This window comes from Salvelinus namaycush, chromosome 12, assembly GCF_016432855.1.
Source record: "Salvelinus namaycush isolate Seneca chromosome 12, SaNama_1.0, whole genome shotgun sequence".
In the NCBI taxonomy this organism is placed as follows: domain Eukaryota; kingdom Metazoa; phylum Chordata; class Actinopteri; order Salmoniformes; family Salmonidae; genus Salvelinus; species Salvelinus namaycush.
Window position 1 is genome coordinate 52,501,766 of NC_052318.1, and position 20,361 is coordinate 52,522,126.

Below are 20,361 nucleotides of genomic sequence, written 5' to 3' on the forward strand. Positions count from 1 at the left end.
CCGAGGTTTAAAATTGTTGTGAGGAAATAAAAGAATAGGTTAGTGTTGGTTAGTTAGTGTGTGTGTGTGTGCTCTTACCATATCTAATTCAGCCTCTTTCTTGAAGGTGGAGTAGGCTTCCTCATAGCCATTGGAGCGTAGGTAGTCTGCTATTGCTCGGTTTCTAACACACACAGAGAGAGAGAGAGAGAGAGGAAGAGAAAACAGATCTGGTAGTCCTTTCCACTCACAGCCCATCATCCCGTAAACGTGTTAAATGGCAGATTGTCCTTTATACGCGCCTAAATTGGAATGCAGTGGCTGTACAGACACATGCTATACATAACGTCAGGGCTCAGGTTCTCCGCTTCACGGCACTGTATACGTTTTGACTGACAGCCATTATAAAGTTGAGCAACACACGTGACAAAATGCCTCCATCCCTCTCGCTAATTGGGCTACTTTTGCACATTTGTTGTCTGAGTGAAGGAAAAATTGAGTATTGTAACACTGCTTTGATGTCACAGAAGCAAACCACACACCCTTGAGTCCAAATGTGCACTACACATTTTCATTATCAAATATTTATGACTGCCATGTTTGATCCACAGTTACAAGGATAACATGCGTGACATCCTGGGTTGTCCTGAACAGAATGAGCCTGTTTGTCATATTGTGAAGAACATCTGCTGTGGAACAAGCACTTGAAAGCACTCATGATTGCATTCTATGCGCACCAAAATTACAATCCGTTTGTCTGAAGTACCTTCTGAAAGCCGAACACTAAAATCCGATTTTTTTAACAACCCATGTTGGATTCAAGTTACGCGCACACCTGACCCAGATTGGGATTTATAAAAGGAACTTTTGGGGATTGCGTAAACAACAGTAATTGTGTTGGGGTGTGGACGCAGGGCGGTATTCCAAACAAAAAAACTGCAAGTGTGCTTGCTTCAGTTCCTCAACGGCAAAGCTAGGAGAGCTAAAAGAAAGCACCTCTTTCCTTGAGTCAAAAGTGCATTGAAATGACTTAGGAACTGTGCACAGTTTGGAGGGGTGTGTGGCCACTTGGAGACACCAGCTAGACCTCTCACTCAAACCCTTGTAAAAGCGTTCTTTTAATTACTGCCATGGTCATGCATATGCTTTTTAAAGTTCTTCCATATTAGGCCAATTTCCAAGAGTGTAAGGTGCTAACACACACATAATATTGCAAGGTTTTCAAAGTCTTCATAAAAAGGTATGTAACCTACAAAAACTATCTGTAACGTACATTGAGTTAGTCCACCATTCCAGTTTCAACCGAGCATGTTTTATTGAGTCAGTGTTTTCTGTGATGACTTATTGCTAAATGTATCCTTGAATGACAACAGTGACATCAGCAGTTCCACCTTAAGAGAAACCTCAGTTCCACCTTAAGACAGAAAGAGACCACACCCTGTCTGTCTGGCAGAAGCTGTGCTGCAGTGAAAGTGGGTGTGTGTGCTGGAGTGTGATGTCCAGTGATATGTTTCCTCTAGGAAAACCACACCGAGAATTGAATCACAGATGGTGTGTTTATGGTTGTCAAGGAAACATGGCGACACTCAGGAGAAGCAGATCGACCAACGCGACCAAAACCGCATGCGCACACACAGAGTTGTATGTCTGAGTGGCAGCCTGGTTCCATTCTCTGATGAGGGCTACATTTTCTATGAGCAGCAACAAAAAATCTCTGACATCCTCAGCACTCCTCAAATGGCTGTTGGATAATTGTAATATGTGTGCGTGTCGGAGAGAGGGAGAGTGAGAGTGTGTGCGCACAATTCTTTCAGAGAGAATGTGGTGTGTGTGTCACATTCACATAAGTATTCAGACCCTTTACTCAGTACTTTGTTGAAGGACCTTTGACATCGGTTACAGCCTCGAGTCTTCTTGGGTATAACGCTACAAGCTTGGTACACCTGTATTTGGAGAGTATCTCCCATTCTTCTCTGCAAATCCTCTCGGGCTCTGTCAGGTTGGATGGGGAGCGTTGCTGCACAGCTATTTTCAGGTCTCTCCAGAGATGTTCGATCGGGTTCAATCCCGGGCTCTGGCTGGGCCACTCAAGGACATTCAGAGACTTGTCCCGAAGCCACTCCTGCGTTGTCTTGGCTGTGTGCTTAGGGTCGTTCTCTTGTTGGAAGGTGAACCTTGACCCCCAGTCTGAGGTCCTGATAAGGTTTTCATCAAGGACTTTGCTCAGTTCATCTTTCCCTCGATCCTGATCAAATATTTTTCACTGTGTGCCTAAATTTCTTTGCGTGCGCCTACATTTTTTAACTTCGCACACCTTGCAAAAAAGGGTCAGCGTAGAGCTCTGGGATACAGATTCCTGAAAACAGCCTGCAGTTCCCTGCAGCCTGCAGTTGACATTAACCTTCATGGCTTCAAGGAGAGGGGGCTGTCATTCTCCCCTGGTTTTACAAGAAAATACATTTTAATATTTTTCACTGTTTTTAGCGTAGGCTACTGTTACCCCAAAACTACCAGAATATTACCCTAAAAATAAGTGTGCATTGTTTGCTGTTGTGGCCTTTTTAAGCGTCATTCTGATTGGTCAAGAGACTAAAGCAAATATTTTTGAATTTCAACTATCCGGATATCCCCCCAAAAATAATGATATTATTTAAATAGGGAAAAAAGTTCAAATGCCCATCTAAGGGTGTTTTCACACGTGTTCTCTTTCAGCTAATTTTTGTGAACTCAAACCCCCTCAAAAGAGCCCCTGAAGCAAACCGAGACCACCCCCGGTTCCCTTTTTTAGGACAATGTTAATGCAAAGCTCCCCAAGCTCGCATGTCATAATTCCCACACCACCCACTAGAGTACTGCAACACCGTTTACCCTGCCATAAACCCTCACATTGGTGCCACAAAAGAGAGAACTCAAAAAACCTCTGTTTGGTTCACGTCGGGGGCACTTTTGAGGGGTCTGAGATCCTTTGGAGTGTTCAAACTGCACAAAAAAATTAAGCAAAACGCACAAAGTTAAAAACATTGTCTGAAAGGGACCAAGTGTGAAAACATCCGAACACACACCCCAAAAAAAATGGAGGTGGGAATTGCCAGGGACCTCACAAAATGACGTGTATACGATATGTATTGCGATTTGAGATTTTATTGCAATCTGATGTTCCAAACATATTGCTCACTATATTCCTGCTGCAGAGAGAAAGAAAAAAAGAGCATGACAAAATTTGTTTTGAGCAATCAAGGAAATAGGTGCGGAAAACATGTTGCCGCACTGTTTAAAAAGATTTAGAACAAACCATAGGATGAAAAATATCGCCGTTTTGGCAAATGTACAGCCAGCTATCGCTAGCTAATGCTACCTAGCATTACAAATCGATACTTTGAGTCAAAGTATCAATGTAATATCGTCCAAAATAATATTGCGATATGTAACTATCGATCCCCGCCCCCCCATATCACTAGTGTGTGTGTGTGTACTTACAGTTCGTCTCTTTGTCTCTGTGACAGCACCATGTTGGCTGTAGTGGCTGCTCTCTCCCTCTGGGGGAGGCGGGTGAGACAGGGTGAGATGGTGTAGGGGGGTTCTCAGGTCCCTCGGTCAGTCGTTCAGACTTCAACCCTCAGAAACTATAACTGGTATTCCACAAAAGACAGAGAGAGCGAGAGAGCGAGAGAGAGGCAGCCAGAAAACACGGGGGAGAAAAGCAAAGCAGAGGTAGAGGGAGAGTGGAAGAGAGACAAAAATGTACTGGTTGTTGACGGAAAACAATTACAGATAAGAAATGAACATGGTACACAAACAATGACTGATATCTGCCATTCTGCCTAATGGCAAGGCTCACCTGCTCCTCTCAGTCTGGACTGACAGGTGTGGAACAGGTTTAGGCTAATAGTGCTATATAAACTCAGCAAAAAAAGAAACGTCCCTTTTTCAAGACCCTGTCTTTCAAAGATAATTCATAAAAATCCAAATAACTTCACAGATCTTCATTGTAAAGGGTTTAAACACTGTTTCCCATGTTTGTTCAATGAACCATAAACAATTAATGAATATGCACCTGTGGAACGGTTGTTAAGACACTAACAGACGGTAGGCAACTACGGTCACAGTTCTGAAAATTAGGACACTAAAGAGGCCTTTCAACTGACTCTGAAAAACACCAAAAGAAAGATGCCCAGGGTCCCTGCTCATCTGCATAAACATACATTAGGCATGAGGACTGCAGATGTGGCTAGGTCAATAAATTGCAAGAAATGTCTGTACTGTGAGACGCCCAAGACAGCGCTACAGGGAGATAGGACGGAAAGCTGATCGTCCTTGCAGTGGTAGACCACGTGTAACAAAAACCTGCACAGGATTGGTACATCCGAACATCACACTTGCGGGACAGGTACAGGATGGCAACAACTGCCCGAGTTACACTAGGAACACAAAATCCCTCCATCAGTGCTCAGACTGTCCGCAATAGGCTGAGAGAGGCTGGACTGAGGGCGTGTAGGCCTGTTGTAAGGCAGGTCCTCACCAGACATCACCGGCAACAACGTCGCCTATGGGCACAAACCCACCGTCGCTGAACCAGACAGGGCTGGCAAAAAGTGCTCTTCACTGAACGAGTCGCGGTTTTGTCTCACCAGGGGTGATGGTCGTATTCGCGTTTATCGTCGAAGGAATGAGCGTTACACCGAGGCCTGTACTCTGGAATGGGATCGAGTTGGAGGTGGAGGGTCCGTCATGGTCTGGGGCGGTGTGTCACAGCATCATCGGACTGAGCTTGTTGTCATTGCAGGCATCTCAACACTGTGCATTACAGGGAAGACACCCTCCTCCCTCATGTGGTACCCTTCCTGCAGGCTCATCCTGACATGACCCTCCAGCATGACAATGCCACCAGCCATACTGCTCGTTCGTGCGTGATTTCCTGCAAGATAGGAATGTCAGTGTTCTGCCATGGCCAGCAAAGAGCCCGGATCTCAATCCCATTGAGCACATCTAGGACCTGTTGGATCGGAGGGTGAGGGCTAGGGCCTATCCCCCCAAAATGTCCGGGAACTTGCAGGTGCCTTGGTGGAAGAGTGGGGTAACATCTCACAGCAAGAACTGGCAAATCTGGTGCAGTCCATGAGGAGAAGATGCACTGCAGTACTTAATGCAGCTGGTGGCCACACCAGATACTGACTGTTACTTTTGATTTTGACACCCCCTATGTTTTGGTACACATTATTCAATTTCTGTTAGTCACATGTCTGTGGAACATGTTCAGTTTATGTCTCAGTTGTTGAATCTTATGTTCATACAAATATTTACACGTTAAGTTTGCTGAAAATAAACGCAGTTGACAGTGAGAGGATGTTTATTTTTTTGCTGAGTTTACAGTTGATGTCGGAAGTTTACATACACCTTAGCCAAATACATTTAAACTCAGTTTTCCACAATTCCTGACATTTAATCGGAGTAAAAATTCCCAGTCTTAGGTGAGTTAGGATCACCACTTTATTTTAAGAACGTGAAATGTCAGAATAATAGTAGAGAGAATGATTTATTTCAGCTTTTATTTATTTCATCACATTCCCAGTGGGTCAGAAGTTTACATACACTCAATTAGTATTTGGTAGCATTGCCTTTAAATTGTTTAACTTAGGTCAAACTTTTCGGGTAGCCTTCCACAAGCTTCCCACAATAAGTTGGCTGAACGTTGGCCCATTCCTCCTGAAAGAACTAGCATAACTTAGTCAGGCTTGTAGACCTCCTTGCTTGCACACGCTTTTTCAATTCTGCCCACACATTTTCTACAGGCTTGAGGTCAGGGCTTTGTGATGGCCACTCCAATACCTTGACTTCGTTGTCCTTAAGCCATTTTGTCACAACCTTGGAAGTATGCTTGGTGTAATTGTCCATTTGGAAGACCCATTTGCAACCAAGCTTTAACTTCCTGACGGATGTCTTGAGATGTTGCTTCAATATATCCACATTTTTCTTCCTCATGATGCTTTCTATTTTGTGAAGTGCACCAGTCCCTCCTGCAGCAAAGCACCCCCACAACATGATGCTGCCACCCCCATGCTTCACGGTTGGGTTGGTGTTCGTCGGCTTGCAAGCCTCCCCCTTTTTCCTCCAAACATAACGATGGTCATTATGGCCAAACATTTCTATTTGTTTCATCAGACCAGAGGACATTTCTCCAAAAAGTACAATCTTTGTCCCCATGTGCAGTTGCAAACCGTAGTCTGGTTTTCTTATGGCGGTTTTGGTGCAGTGGCTTCTTCCTTGCTGAGCGGCCTTTCAGTTCTGTCGATATAGGACTCGTTTTACTGTGGATATAGATACTTTTGTACCAGTTTCCTCCAGCATCTTCACAAGGTCCTTCGCTGTTGTTCTGGGATTGATTTGCACTTTTTGCACCAAAGTACGTTCATCTCCAGGAGACAGAACGCGTCTCCTTCCTGAGCGGTATGACGGTTGCGTAGTCCCATGGTGTTTATACTTGCGTACTATTGTTTGTACAGATGAACATGGTACCATCAGGCGTTTGGAAATTGCTCCCAAGAATGAACCAGACTTGTGGAGGTCTACAATTTTTTTCTGATGTCTTGGCTGATTTCTTTTGATTTTCCCATGATGTCAAGCAAAGAGGCACTGAGTTTGAAGGTAGGCCTTGAAATACATCCACAGGTACACCTCCAATTGACTCAAATGATGTCAATTAAGCTTCTAAACCAAGACATCATTTTCTGGAATATTCCAAGCTGTTTAAAGGCACAGTCAACTTAGTGTATGTAAACTTCTGTCGCACTGGAATTGTGATACAGTGAATTATAAGTGAAATAATCTGTCTGTAAACAATTGTTTGAAAAATTACTTGTGTCATGCACAAAGTAGATGTCCTAACCGACTTGCCAAAACTATAGTTTCTTAACAAGACATTTGTGGAGTGGTTGAAAAACAAGTTTGAATGACTCCAACCTAAGTGTATGTAAACTTCCGACTTCAACTGTACGTATGAGATGAGTAATGTAGGGTATGTAATCATTATATAAAGTGGCATTGTTTTTAAAGTGACTAGTGATAAATTTTTTACATCCAATAATTAATTATTAAAGTGGCTCGAGATTTGAGTCTGTTGGCAGCAGCCACTCAATGTTAGTGATGGCTGTTTAACAGTCTGATGGCCTTGAGATAGCTGTTTTTCAGTCTCTCTGTCCCATCTTTGATGCACCTGTACTGACCTCGCCTTCTGGATGATAGCAGGGTGAACAGGAGTGTCTCGGGTAATTGTTGTCCTTGATGATCTTTTTGGCCGTCCTGTGACATCGGGTGGTGTAGGTGTCCTGGAGGGCAGGTAGTTTGCGTAATGCGTTGTGCAGACCTCACTACCCTCTAGAGAGCCTCTCGGTTGTGGGAGGAGGAGTTGCCGTACCAGGTGGTAATACAGCCCGACAGGATGCTCTCGATTGTGCATCTGTAAAAGTTTGTGAGTGTTTTTTGTGACAAGCCAAATTTCTTCAGCCTCCTGAGGTTGAAGAGAAGGCGCTGTTCACCACGCTGTCTGTGTGGGTGGACCATTTCAGTTTGTCCGTGATGTGTACGCCGAGGAACTTAAAACTTTCCACCACTACTGTCCCCTCGATGTGAATAGGGGGGGTGCTCCCTCTGCTGTTTCCTGAAGTCCACGATCATCTCCTTTGTTTTGTTGACGTTGAGTGTGAGGTTATTTTCCTGACACCACACTCCGAGGTCCCTCACTTCCTCCTTGTAGGCCGTCTCGTCGTTGTTGGTAATCATGCCTAACACTGTAGTGTCGTCTGCAAACTTGATGATTGAGTTGGAGGCGTGCATGGCCACGCAGTCATGGGTGAACAGGGAGTACAGGAGAGGGCTGAGAACGCACCCTTGTGGGGCCCCAGTGTTGATGATCAGCGGGGTGGAGATGTTGTTTCCTACCCTCACCACCTGGGGGCGGCCCATCAGAAAGTCCAGGACTCAGTTGGACAGGGCGAGGTCGAGACCCAGGGTATGGTGTTAAATGCCGAGCTGTAGTCAATGAACAGCATTTTTAATCATAGGTAAAGTTTGTATTGGTACGGATTCTGCAACACGGTGAGACTTTATGGCTGGAACTGCAAGTGTGTGTCCAGGATTCCTGTTAAGTAGCAGTTAGCTGCTAGCCATTGTGAAAACAGAGCAGGCTAACACTAGCAGTGCTAGCCCACCAGTGTTTTTATCCACACCTGGGCACAAATGTAACAAAAAAAAGAAAAAGTGTGAGATGATTTAGTTATTATGCCCACAGCCTCTGGAATAGCCTGCCAGAGAACCGAAGGGGGGGCCGAAACTGTGGACATATTTAAAACATTTTTATTTATTTATTTTTTTACATTGGAGTATTGTGTAGATCGCTGATAAAAAAAATACAATTAAATCCATTTTAATCCCACTTTGTAACAACTAAATTTGGAAAAATCAAGGGTGGTGTGAATACTTTCTGAAGGAACTGTATCAGTATCTAATGCAGTCCAGTCACTGTCCAGTCAAACATTCAGTTTTGCGCCAAAAGTTCATGTAGCATGCGCCACAGATCTCAAGGTAGGTCAGTTACTTGTCTCCTGTCCAGCTCTCATTCTCTCAATCTGTGAACTACATCATACACAACAGCCAGACCGTACAGTAAGTAATACCACAGTAGACTTAGCTAGGAGACTAACTCTCCAAACCATCCAGAGAGTCACAGACACACAAGGCCCCTATAGACAACCGGGTTCTTAGAGAGGAGCTAGGGGTAGTATTACTGGACAACATTTAGGCCACACACAAAGGGATGGGCATTTGACTGTTCGTGTACTGGCCTAGGCTGACCAAATCCGAATGGCACTAGCAGTTCGCAAAGTAGCCTAAGCGGAAAATAGACAAAGAAATTATTTCAAAACTGCAGCTCGTTGGAACACATTTTACTACTTCAAATCAACCATTGGATTTAGAATTTGGGATTAAACGGTTGTCTTTTGGTAAGGAATGTAACTCGCGTCAGATACACATCTCATTCTAAAATCATGGGCCTTAATATGGAGTTGGTCCCCTCTTTGCTGCTATAACAGCCTCCACTCTTCAGGGAAGGCGTTCCACTAGATGTTGGAACATTGCTGCGGGGACTTGCTTCCATTCAGCCACAAGAGCATTAGTAAAGTCGGGCACTGATGTTGGGAAAATAGGCCTGGCTTGCAGTCGGTGAGGTGTTCAATAGGGTTGAGGTCAGGGCTCTGTGCATGCTAGTCAAGTTCTTTCACACCGATCTTGACAAACCATTTTTGTATGGACCTTGCTTTGTGCATGGGGGCATTGTCATGCAGAAACAGGAAACGGCCTTCCCCAAACTGTTGCCACAAAGTTGGAAGCACAGCGTTAAGATTTCCCTTCACTGGAGCTAAGGTGCCTAACCCAAACCATCAAAAACAGCCCCAGACCATTATTCCTCCTTCACAAAACTTCAGTTGGGACTATGCATTGGGGCAGGTAGCATTCTCCTGGCATCAGCCAAACCCATATTCGTCCATCGGACTGCCAGATGTGGAAGCGTGATTCATCACTCCAGAGAATACGTTTCCACTGCTCCAGAGTCCAATGGCAGTGAGCTTTACACCACTCCAGCCGACGCTTGGCGTTGCGCATGGTGATCTTAGGCTTGTGTGCGGCTGGTCGGCCATGGAAACCCATTTCATGAAGCTCCTGACGAACAGTTATTGTACTGACGTAACTTCCAGACGCAGTTATGAACTTGGTATTGAGTGTTGCAGCCTAGGACAGACGATTTTTAACGCGCTGCGAGCTTCAGCAATCAGCGGTCCCGTTCTGTGAGCTTGTGTGGCCTACCACTTTGAGGCTGAGCCGTTCTTGCTCCTAGAGCAATAACAGTACTTGCACTTGACTGGGGCAGCTCTAGCAGTGCATACATTTAACAAAGTGACTTGTTGGAAAGGTGGCATCCTATGACAGTAAGGTCTACACCTGTGGTATTCGATGCATGAGACAAATAAAACCTGATTTGACGATGCCATGTTGAAAGTCAATGAACTCCCCAGTAAGGTCATTCTACTGCCAATGTTTGTCTAAGGAGATTGCATGGCTGTGTGCTTGATTTTATACACCTGACAGGAAAGGGTGTGGCTGAAATAGCAGAATTCAGTAATTTGAAGGGGTGTCCTCATACTTTTGTGTATGTAGTGTAGATAATATCCCCATAATCTAAAATAGACAGAAAAGTGGCCTTGACAATTTATTTCCTATTAAGAAAATTCAGACATGCTTGAACCTTGAACTTCAACTTCTTCAGCTCAGTGACATGTTCTTTAAATTACAGTTTGGTATCAAGCCAAATACCAGGATATTTGTAGGAAGGAACTCGCTCAAATTGTGTACCGTTTAGGGATGTGGTGATCATTTCCTCAGATGGTGATTGTCAAGCAAATAACTGGGTCGGTCTCACGGTAATTGACCGTTAATGAACATAAACACATTTAGCATCTCCTGGCTTCAACGTATAGCCTACAAGCCACTGATGCAGACCTTTGGAACTTTTTAAAAAGTCTAATAAATCCATGTAATATAGCCTACACCTTCACAATAAATCCATTTAGTTATTTTAGACAGGTCTAAAGAAACATGATATGAAGAAAATGTAGTCTATTTCAGAAGAACAGAATAGCATAGTCTGAGTAAAAAAATATATATATACACATTATTTAACTAGGCAAGTCAGTTAAGAACGACAGATTTTTAACTTGTCAGCTCGGGGATTTGATCCGTTACTGGTTAAACGCTCTAACCACTAGGCTCTGCCGCCCCTTATCTGGCTATGCCAAATGGCTGTGGGCTACACATTTAGCAGATAAGATTTCCTTCGAATTCTGTAACATTATTTTATAGTATGAAGAATACAATTGAACAAAGCTGAATAATATATAAATATTTTCTCCAAACGCTTTGAGGGAGTGCGCACATGCGGCTATTCTGTGTTGAGCGGTTAACAAAGAAATAGGTACTCCTACATGCTCAATTTAGAGTTATTAATGTAACTTTAGTTGTTCTACATGTTTTGATTTTTAATACATTGTACGGCTGCATGATGCAACTAATGATGATTTGAAAAAAGTAGCTTGAAAGGCATGAGCTCTGCTTTATTTATTTTTGTGTGCAGGGCGTACACACTTTATCAGTTTCTCATTCACAATTTGACAAGCACTTGATAATGCCTCAAATTTCATGGCGGCATCCCCTCTGTGTGGCAGTAATGCACCCTAAAACAATCCATGCCTTTTGCCTCCAGTGGCAATTGTGCCCTTGGCCCGGAGTGCTGCGTTGTGCCCTTCTCCGAGCGCTGCAAGCGTCAAAGCATCTCTCACTCAAAAAGCTCTCAATCACCTGATCGACTCTTTCTCACAGGCTACAAATGAAGCCAGACACATTGGGGACGCACCCTTATCCAATTCCGAGATGCATATTGAAGATATTGGAAGAACTGTCCACATTTACTTTTCATCAGCAAACAACTAACAAACAGCAAAAGCGCTAGCCTATGTCAATCTACTATCCCCCATAGTACAAAAGTTTAACTATTCTATGCTAAAAAATAATATTCCACACATAGTCTGGGACAGTTGTGGGATGCGATAGATGCCAAATTAATACAAATACTAGCATCAAAATAAAAAAAAATACGCATTGTGGCTCACGCAACAGATCAGAACATTTAGCTTAAAATGTTGTTAAACTATTAGGCTATTTCCTCACATTATAAGCACAGCAATGCGCACATGGCAGTAAGCTATAAGAGTGAATGTTCCATTAGTAAGAAAACACCATTATCAAAAGTGACCGAAATGCGATTATGCATGTAATGCTTTTATTATAAAGGTGAATTTTTACGGTGAAAATTATCTTCCCCAAACGTGAAACTCACGCGCTGCTTATGTATGCTAATTAAGCTCTACAACCCTTGTAAAGCGGATTAATGGGCTTCGTTTTAAAGAAGTTATTTGGCCACTTAAATTGCGATACAAAACCTTATCAAAACATACGGGCCAGGCTACATGAGGTGTGCGACTATGAGTTGAAAAAGTCACAAAAAAGTCCTTGTTTCTTATGCTGGGCATCATCCACAAGTGATAACATAGGCTAATATTGTCACCCATCAGACTATTCTTGATTTAATCTCGTCTTTACATATACTAAATAATAATAATATATATATATATATATATGTGTGACATTTGTTTTGATGCAGCTGTCTCCAAACAGGGGCAGCGGGAAAAAGTACGTAATCTATGCACTTGAATAGCAAATGGAGGACGCTAATAATATAGTGTGGTATAAGCACAGCACTTATTAATGAATAAAGAGTTCCTATTTACTATTTTACCATTATGAGTTCTTAAATAACTTAAAGTTAATTATTTATTTATTCAGGCAGCCATAGCCTTATGATTGTGTAATGATGCATAAGTAGGCTCAATCATTAAAATGTAATATCAAAATGCCTTAAAAACATGTAACACGTAGCCTACCGATTACAAGGTGTAGCCTGTGTTCAAAACATTGGAGTCTGGTCCAGTCATTCAACGCGACATGTTTAAACTTCTCCCTTAATTTTGTTATAGTGCTGGGATGGCGACTTGGGAGAAATATGATGGAATATTGAATCTCCTGTCCAGCTTGTTTATCATATTCTTGAAGCTGTCTTTGCAACTGTAAATAGGAACCATGTATTTGGCTATGTGATAGGTGATAGCCTCTGATGTGTCTGCGGGATGTTTTAGGTAGGGCATTATACTTGAAAACACATCGGCAATCAATGCCTGTTTGACGTAGATGGCTGGTTGTGGCTGAGGGGCTTTGCTGCTGGGTTTTTTCACCACCATTCTTCAAATGATTGAATCAATTTGTTGTGTTGCCTCTTGTAGTCGCCACAAATCTGAGGTACTTTTATTAACACAACTTGCATTTGGTTGTCATTGGTTTGCCTGGTGCCAAAATACTGCCATACTACTGAAGAGGCGCCCTTATTTGGCACCATATACGACACTGTCGTTAATACTAACAGCACTCATGTTTCCAACACACAGAGTTAAAGGTAAAGCCACAGAGTTTCTAAACCTCATATTGTACCGTCTTTGGTAAAGCACTTTCTCTCCCCGCCCACCAGCACCTAACTGCGTGCTCTAAGCGGGGAAGCTTGTGATTGGTCTGCATGTGCATTCCAAGCAGAGAGTGAATGAACAGTCTAGATCGTCTCATTGGAGGAGGTACCGGAGTCTAGTTGTTTTAACAGATCGTCAAAGAAAGGAGAAAATCGCAGCCTCTTGCGATACGGATATTCAACATACCAATATCACAATTTCGATCTGAATTGCATTAATCATGCAGCCCTAGTTTCGATGTTCCAAACATATTGCTCATCATGTCTTCTGCAGAGGGAAATGAGAGTCATGAGAAAACGAGTATTGATCAGTCATGGAAATATGTGCTGAAAACAAATTGGCTCCCTATTTAAAAATACTGAGAACAAGCTACGATAACAACACTGGAGCTTTGTTGCAGGCACAGCCAACTAACTCAACATTTTGAACGCGATATTGTCGCCACATCGCCAAAAATAATATCCCGATATTAGGGATGCACATTTCGGGCAATTTTGCTGCCGACTCACCGACCCTCATTCACCGGTCACAAATTGTTAAAAAATGTCCAAACAAAATGACGTGACCAACAGAAAATACTATACATGCTTGTACAAGGAACTGACATTTTTCATTAAGCGCTTAGTGAAAGCATGCAACAATAGCACACCCATTGTCTTACAGTAAAAAGTCTATAACCCATTATTGAATATGCAACTGCTGTAATGAAGCAGCTAAATAAACATGTTTAAACATTTACCAAAATGCAATTTGTGGGAAAACACTGACATGGGGCTGGGCGGTATGCCGTATTCTACTATATAGCGGTATTTAGGCACGGACGGGTTTGGGTTTTTACTTTACCTTCTATAACGGCATTTGAATGTTTTGGATTGTTAAATGTGATACGCCGTGTGTAACGTCCATTTTTATAGTTTACTCCGCTACTTGAGTCCTCTCTCTCGCTCTCCCTAGTCCCTGTCACTCAACGAGCGCATTTGTTGCTTGACCACGAGACACTTTCGTTCAGTCTGCATGGTCAATGCAGCACATGCAACAATGTTGATGACAACGATGTTGCTTCCACTTTGATGTTAATATAAATCCAAAAGTGTTCTATAATAGCAATATTAGTTTGTCATTCTTACATCTGCAAACAGCTAGTTTGTATTCTCTTAGCAAGTTAAGCTAAATTATGTTAGCCACTAATGCTAATCGCTAGTTAGCTGGCTAGCTAACTAGATAAAAGTACTGAGTCAGAGCAAAGGTATCTAGCTAATACAGCCCGATACCAGTACTGGTGGAGGCTTAAAATCAGCATGTTTTTTTGTGCAACAGTATCTTCTAAATCAAATAGGAATATGCGAAGCATGAATATGTTGGCTATATGAATAAAGATTTAATGTAGCCAAAAATTATAGGGTCCCCTAGGAAACACTGAACATCATATTGGTTCCTAACCTGTCACAATAACACGTCCATGGCATTTTCATTCGTTGTCATGTCAAACAACACTATTCAAAGTGCACACTATTATTTATATTATAACTATAGAATTATAATAAACATTCTATTTCCATGATTCCAGAAGTTCACTCAAGTGTTTTGATCTAAATCGCAATTGCAACATATGGTTAAAAATAAGGCCTAATATTTTTGCCCACATCGTGGAAGTCTGGAAAAGATCTCAAATGAGTGCAGGAAATGCAGAAATGGATGGAAATTGTTTTAGGTTGAAGTTGAACTGAAAAGTATAAATAATTTAGAATATATGTGTTGCCACCCTAGGGTCACACACTACTCATAAAGCAAATGTTGAACTTCTATTAATCAAAAACATAAAATACCGTAATATCGTCAAAGATTTGAAAAATACCATATATGATATATTTTGGCCATATCACCCAGCCCTAATCTGACCGAGACAAACATTTATGTTAGAAACTTAGAAAGCGAGGGAATATAACAGCAACAACTAATATGGGTTGCTAATATGACTAGGATTGTGCCTTTGGGTTCTGGACAACGAAATAAAGTTATGAAAACCAATAGAATAGGAGAGAAATGCTGGTTAATGACATGAGGTAGTCTTTATAAAGAATTGCCTCCACATTTCTATGGTTGGATTTTGGCTAGGCTATTTTGAAGCCAGGTAAGACATTCCTCATTATTTGAAGTACAATTATACTGCCTCAACCTCACATTGTAAAGTGGTGGGTGACACGCTGATACTATAGAAGATGGAGTTGAATGGTGAAATAAAAATATTAGCTATTTTAAAATGGTGGGCATCAAAACAGTTATTAGCATGCAATTTAATTTTAAATTATTTGTTGCACAATGACTGGGCTTATAAAAGCACATTTCACTCCACTACCAGCTTTTTGAGGAGTTGCTCTCGCACTGACTGACAGGTGATAGGCCATTCAGCTCCTCAAACTAGGTTTTGTATGCTGCGCCAATTTAATTCCACTAAATTACTCAAATGAACTTATAGCCTGATAAGCATGACCGGTTAAATGCATTTCCAGCAGCTAAACGATTAACATCACTACCTGATATGTAACTATCAATTTTTGCCCCCATCACTAATACCTACTGTAAAACATGGTGGTGGAACTATGTTATGGGGCTATTTTGCTTCCACTGGTCCTGGGGCCCTTGTTAAGGTCAATGGCATCATGAACTTTACCAAGTACAAAGACACACAAAAAAACGATATATATACATACACGTTTGCCTCTGCCAGGTGGCTGAAACTTGGACACAAGTGGATCTTCCAGCAAGACAACAACCCCAAGCACACATCAAAATCCACAAAGAAATTGTTAATTGGCCACAAAATCAATATTTTGCAAATGGCCATCTCAGTCTCCAGACATGAAGAGGCCAGTCCATAAGTGCAGATGAATGATATCAAGGATCTGGAAGGATTCTGTATGGAGGAATGGTCTTTGCTCTCTCCCAATGTGTTCTCCAACTCATAAAACATTTTAGAAAAAGGCTCTGTGTCATTATCCTCACAAGGTGAGGTATTGAAAGGTGTTAAAACATAGTTGTCAATCATTTTGACCCCTACCTTTGAGAAGAAAAAAAAGTATTAGTTAAACAAAATCTCATTCTCTGAGCAACTGTATTAGTATAAAATAATATAATAACTCAATATTTTAATTATAATGTTTGCTCATCTTTTTTAAGCGTGTCAATTTCAGACCCACTAATAATAGCAGACTGACAAAAACAGTGAAGTTTAGCACAGGCTCATTAATTGTTGTTTTTAATGTCCTGTTGCTCGCTGTTCGTTCCACCCTCACTCAAATCATGGATGACAGCTGCCTTCTAGCTTAAATGCAAATAATGACCTAGAATTCAGATCAGATGTACCTTGATGGTTGGTAAAAAAACAACATTGAATTGTTAGTGGGTTCAAAGGTAATGTCAGCCCACATCACAAACAGCTGTGTCAAGACAGCATTGGGAGAGTTCGTTTTGTATGGCCCAGTGCCCCAAGTTTGCTGAGTTAATTAAGCAATAAGGCACGAGGGGGTGTGGTATATGGCCAATATACCACGGCTAAGTGCTGTTCTTAAGCACAACGCATAGTGGAGTGCCTGGACACAGCCCTTAGCCATGGTATATAGGCCATATACCACAAATCCCTGAGGTGCCTTATTGCTATTATAAACTGGTTACCAATGTAATTAGAGCAGTAAAAATATATTTGTGTCATACCCATGGTATACCACGGCAGACAGCCAATCAGCACCCAGGGCTCAAACTACCCAGTTAATAATTCATTTTAGACCATTCAATTGGTCCTCAAGGGTAATCTCCACCCACCGGGTGGGCCATGCAAAACAAACTCGGCTAATAGAGCTCGCCAGCTTGTTGTCCTAAAAAACGGAAATGAATTACCTCTGGTTCATTCAGCCATTCCTATGGGGGAATGGGGTTTTGGGATAAACACCAAAAATAGGGTCTAAGGTTAACACAGGCTTAGAAGATCTTATATGGTTTGTTCTGTGAAATAAAGAGTCAGTTAACATGACCTTTATGAATTATGACGCCTTTACATGCGGCAGGTAGATAAGAGCGTCTGCTAAATTACTAAAACGTAATGTGCTTGTTCTGATTACATAATTCAAAATTCACAAAATGTGACATTAGCTGCTTAAGAGCATCTCAGAACAATATGTATAAGATCTAAGCATGCGTTTACCACAGACCTTATACGCCATTCATTTTCACATTGGCCTCTGCAAACAAACCATGGCGGAGTTAGTGCTTACAGAAATACGCCATTAACGTTACTTTTATTTTCTATGAGTCCCCTCCAGTGAAAGCTAACGTTAGCTAGCTCAAACTACGTTGTCTTTGCCATAAAGGCTCATGAAAATACCCTTCTGGCTTGCTAACTGTTGACAACACAAATCGTGAATATAACGTTAGCCAGTTAGCTAGCTTAACGTTATAATATCTGAAGCGAAATGTAGATATACACCCAGCGAATGTTCGATGTAGAGTAGCCACTAGACAACCAGAAACAACTTTCTGTGTAACGTTATTCATGATAAACACCATAATGCGAAAACTCCACCCTGTTTAGCTTATATTCTGGTGGCAAACAAGCTGTTTCATCACACGAACGATGTGATTTATTTTGGACATTCAGCCCATTTAAGCCTTGATCGACATGTATATATGCTCGAGGAATCAACACCAGAAATGTGATGTTACTAATTTAACTCAAATGGCACGCAAGATCGCTAACGTTACCTAGTTAACGTTAACGCCCTAGTTAGCTAACGTCTAACATTAACGTTACAATAGTTAGCCATTTTCCAAAAGTGTTTACACAAGTAGACAACTCCTTACCTTAGCTAGATTAAATATCGGCGCAGGTAGTAAAGCAAAGGTGATACTTAAATAGGTGGTTTACTAGCCAACATACCGGTAGGTAGCTACATGATCTAGCATGGAGGGAATTGGCTATCCAAGGTTGCAGCAATGACCAACATACGCCCTTCCAGCCAGTTAGCTAGTTGACGAATGCAGCTTGTTACGTTAGCTAGTAAGACCGAAATTGAAGCGGTTCGTTAGCATTTTATCTTGCCCAAGTCCTCTCACCAAACATGACATTGTCACCTAATAGAAGTAATAAACCAATACTATATTCTATAGTTCTGTAATTTCAATCAATCATTCCGCATTCGGACAATTTAAAGTCGAACCAACTGAGCCGTGGCTAATTGCTATGCTGACTTGCTATGTTAGCTACTAAAGTTTAAAATCTTAGTAAGCTAACGTTCCACGTAAACAAACTCGACGTGAATGCTAGCCAAGTTTCCAAATGTCATGGATTAAAACTACACGTCGAGACAACATTGGATACATGTATCAGAACAAGATAGAATGTCATGATTTAGCTACAATAATCAATTTCCCAACCGTTTGTTGTTGCTGTAACTGCCTCTCCGCCATTTTGAGACAGACGGGAAGCGCAAAACAACTGCAGCCACATCGTCATCATTACCGCTTCGTTTTATCAAGATAATAAAATCAACTCAACTCACCCTTCTATGTATGATCTGTCTCAAAGTCCGTGTTCTGTGATCTAAATAGGCGATAAAATGTTATGTTTTTGCTGGGATATGTCCTATCACCAGGCAGGATCAATCTTGTTTTCAGTACGCGCACCGGTTGGTGTTGCTTCGCAGGCGGTGACAGCGCAGTGCGCACGCCCGGTTCAAATGAACAATAATAATAATAATAATAATAATTCTTCTTCTATGATATCATGGCGGTCCGCAAACAATCGTTTAAGTGCACGCCACCACCTACTGTGCTGGAATGTACGATCAATCATGGTCTGCCCAATTCTGTACTACCATGAACAAATTCTAAACCAAATAAATCCCTAACTTCTTCCACACCCTCCTCCAAACCCCCAACCCCATTTAACGTTATTTATATCATGCTGAAACACTCCACCCTTAGGTTTGTTCAGCATGTCAACAACCATTTCAACAATAACATCTGTTACCCCCAATATCTATTTTGCCATCTCCACAATAACCTTCAACCTGGCATTTCTGCTTTCCACAACCCGAGTCGTATTGATAACCTTACCAATAAAAGGTATGAAGTCCACTTTATTCATTATCAAAGTGTCCTTTGATGCCGCACATTCATGAGAACATATTTCTGAACAGGCCTCGAAACCATGCCAGGACCATCAGAAGCACCAGCCCTGACAGTAGGTCCACAGGTACATCCATGTACGATCCATCAGTCAGACAGCAGGTCCACTTAGTACAGGAGCATCCATGTAAGATCCATCAGTCTGACAGTAGGTCTACTTACTACAGGTACATCCATGTAAGATCCATCAGTCTAACAGTAGAATTGCAGAAAATAACTGTTACACACGACTGTTACATGTCATTATTATCATGTCAATATTAGCTAGCTAGCTATGAACCTCAGCTATCATAGCCGGTTGTATTGACATCAACACAGTCTGAATAGAATCAATGAAGCCTATGGATTGAATAGAATAGAATATAATATTATTGTGCCAAAGATGCAAGTCGTATATACATGTAGTTATTTACAAGCATGAGTTCGCCACATTGTAGCCTGTACATTGAATATATTCACTGATCATATACTCTACCTTGGCAAATAAAGGTGCGGTTCAGGTATGAATGTCTGTGAGACATTTTTTTTCAGTCATATCCAATACCAGGAGTATCAAACTACATTCTTTGAAATGATGCTGTACTGTATGTGCGTGTTTGTATTACAATTATACAATTAAACAGTGTTTACCAATCCTGGTCCTGGGACATCAATGGTTACACATTGTAACTCTGCAATGAACTACAACACATTATTTAACTAATTAAAGGCTGATTTGTAATACATATTGTAACGACCCTGGGTTTATAAGCGCGGAAATCGACTCTGCCGCTTGAGCATGCTTTTGCTGCACAGTCGATAGCGCGCCGGACTTCGGGCTAGAAGGTCGAGGGTTCGAGACCTGCTCCCTGCTGTTTCATTACAATATATATATAGAACCAGAATTGTAAAAAACTTACACTACACTTCCTATGCGTCATGTAAATACTCTAAAACAGGTTCATCTCCATATCTAATTTCCTTCATCTGCACTGATCTGAGGACACAGGATAGATGTAGTATGTCATCAAATGAGACTTAA

At 41.7% G+C, this 20,361-nt stretch overlaps 1 protein-coding gene across 3 annotated transcripts in view; it reads right to left on the reverse strand.

The window, feature by feature from the left end:
- The window catches only part of LOC120057413 (lissencephaly-1 homolog B), a 49,245-nt gene extending 30,368 nt beyond the window's left edge, over window positions 1–18,877 (reverse strand). Inside the window, exons 1-3 of one of the 3 annotated variants that reach the window (XM_039006033.1) lie at window positions 18,713–18,877; window positions 3,457–3,608; window positions 79–163 (exon numbers count right to left, since the gene is read on the reverse strand). In XM_039006033.1, the coding sequence (XP_038861961.1) occupies window positions 79–163; window positions 3,457–3,488 (117 nt within the window). In that variant the 5' untranslated portion in view covers window positions 3,489–3,608; window positions 18,713–18,877. Of the gene's footprint in view, window positions 1–78; window positions 164–3,456; window positions 3,609–7,199; window positions 7,221–18,587; window positions 18,665–18,712 lie in introns of those variants that run through there. The other 2 variants (XM_039006034.1, XM_039006035.1) reach the window with 2 other exon arrangements.
- Between the last annotated feature and the right edge of the window lie 1,484 nt (window positions 18,878–20,361).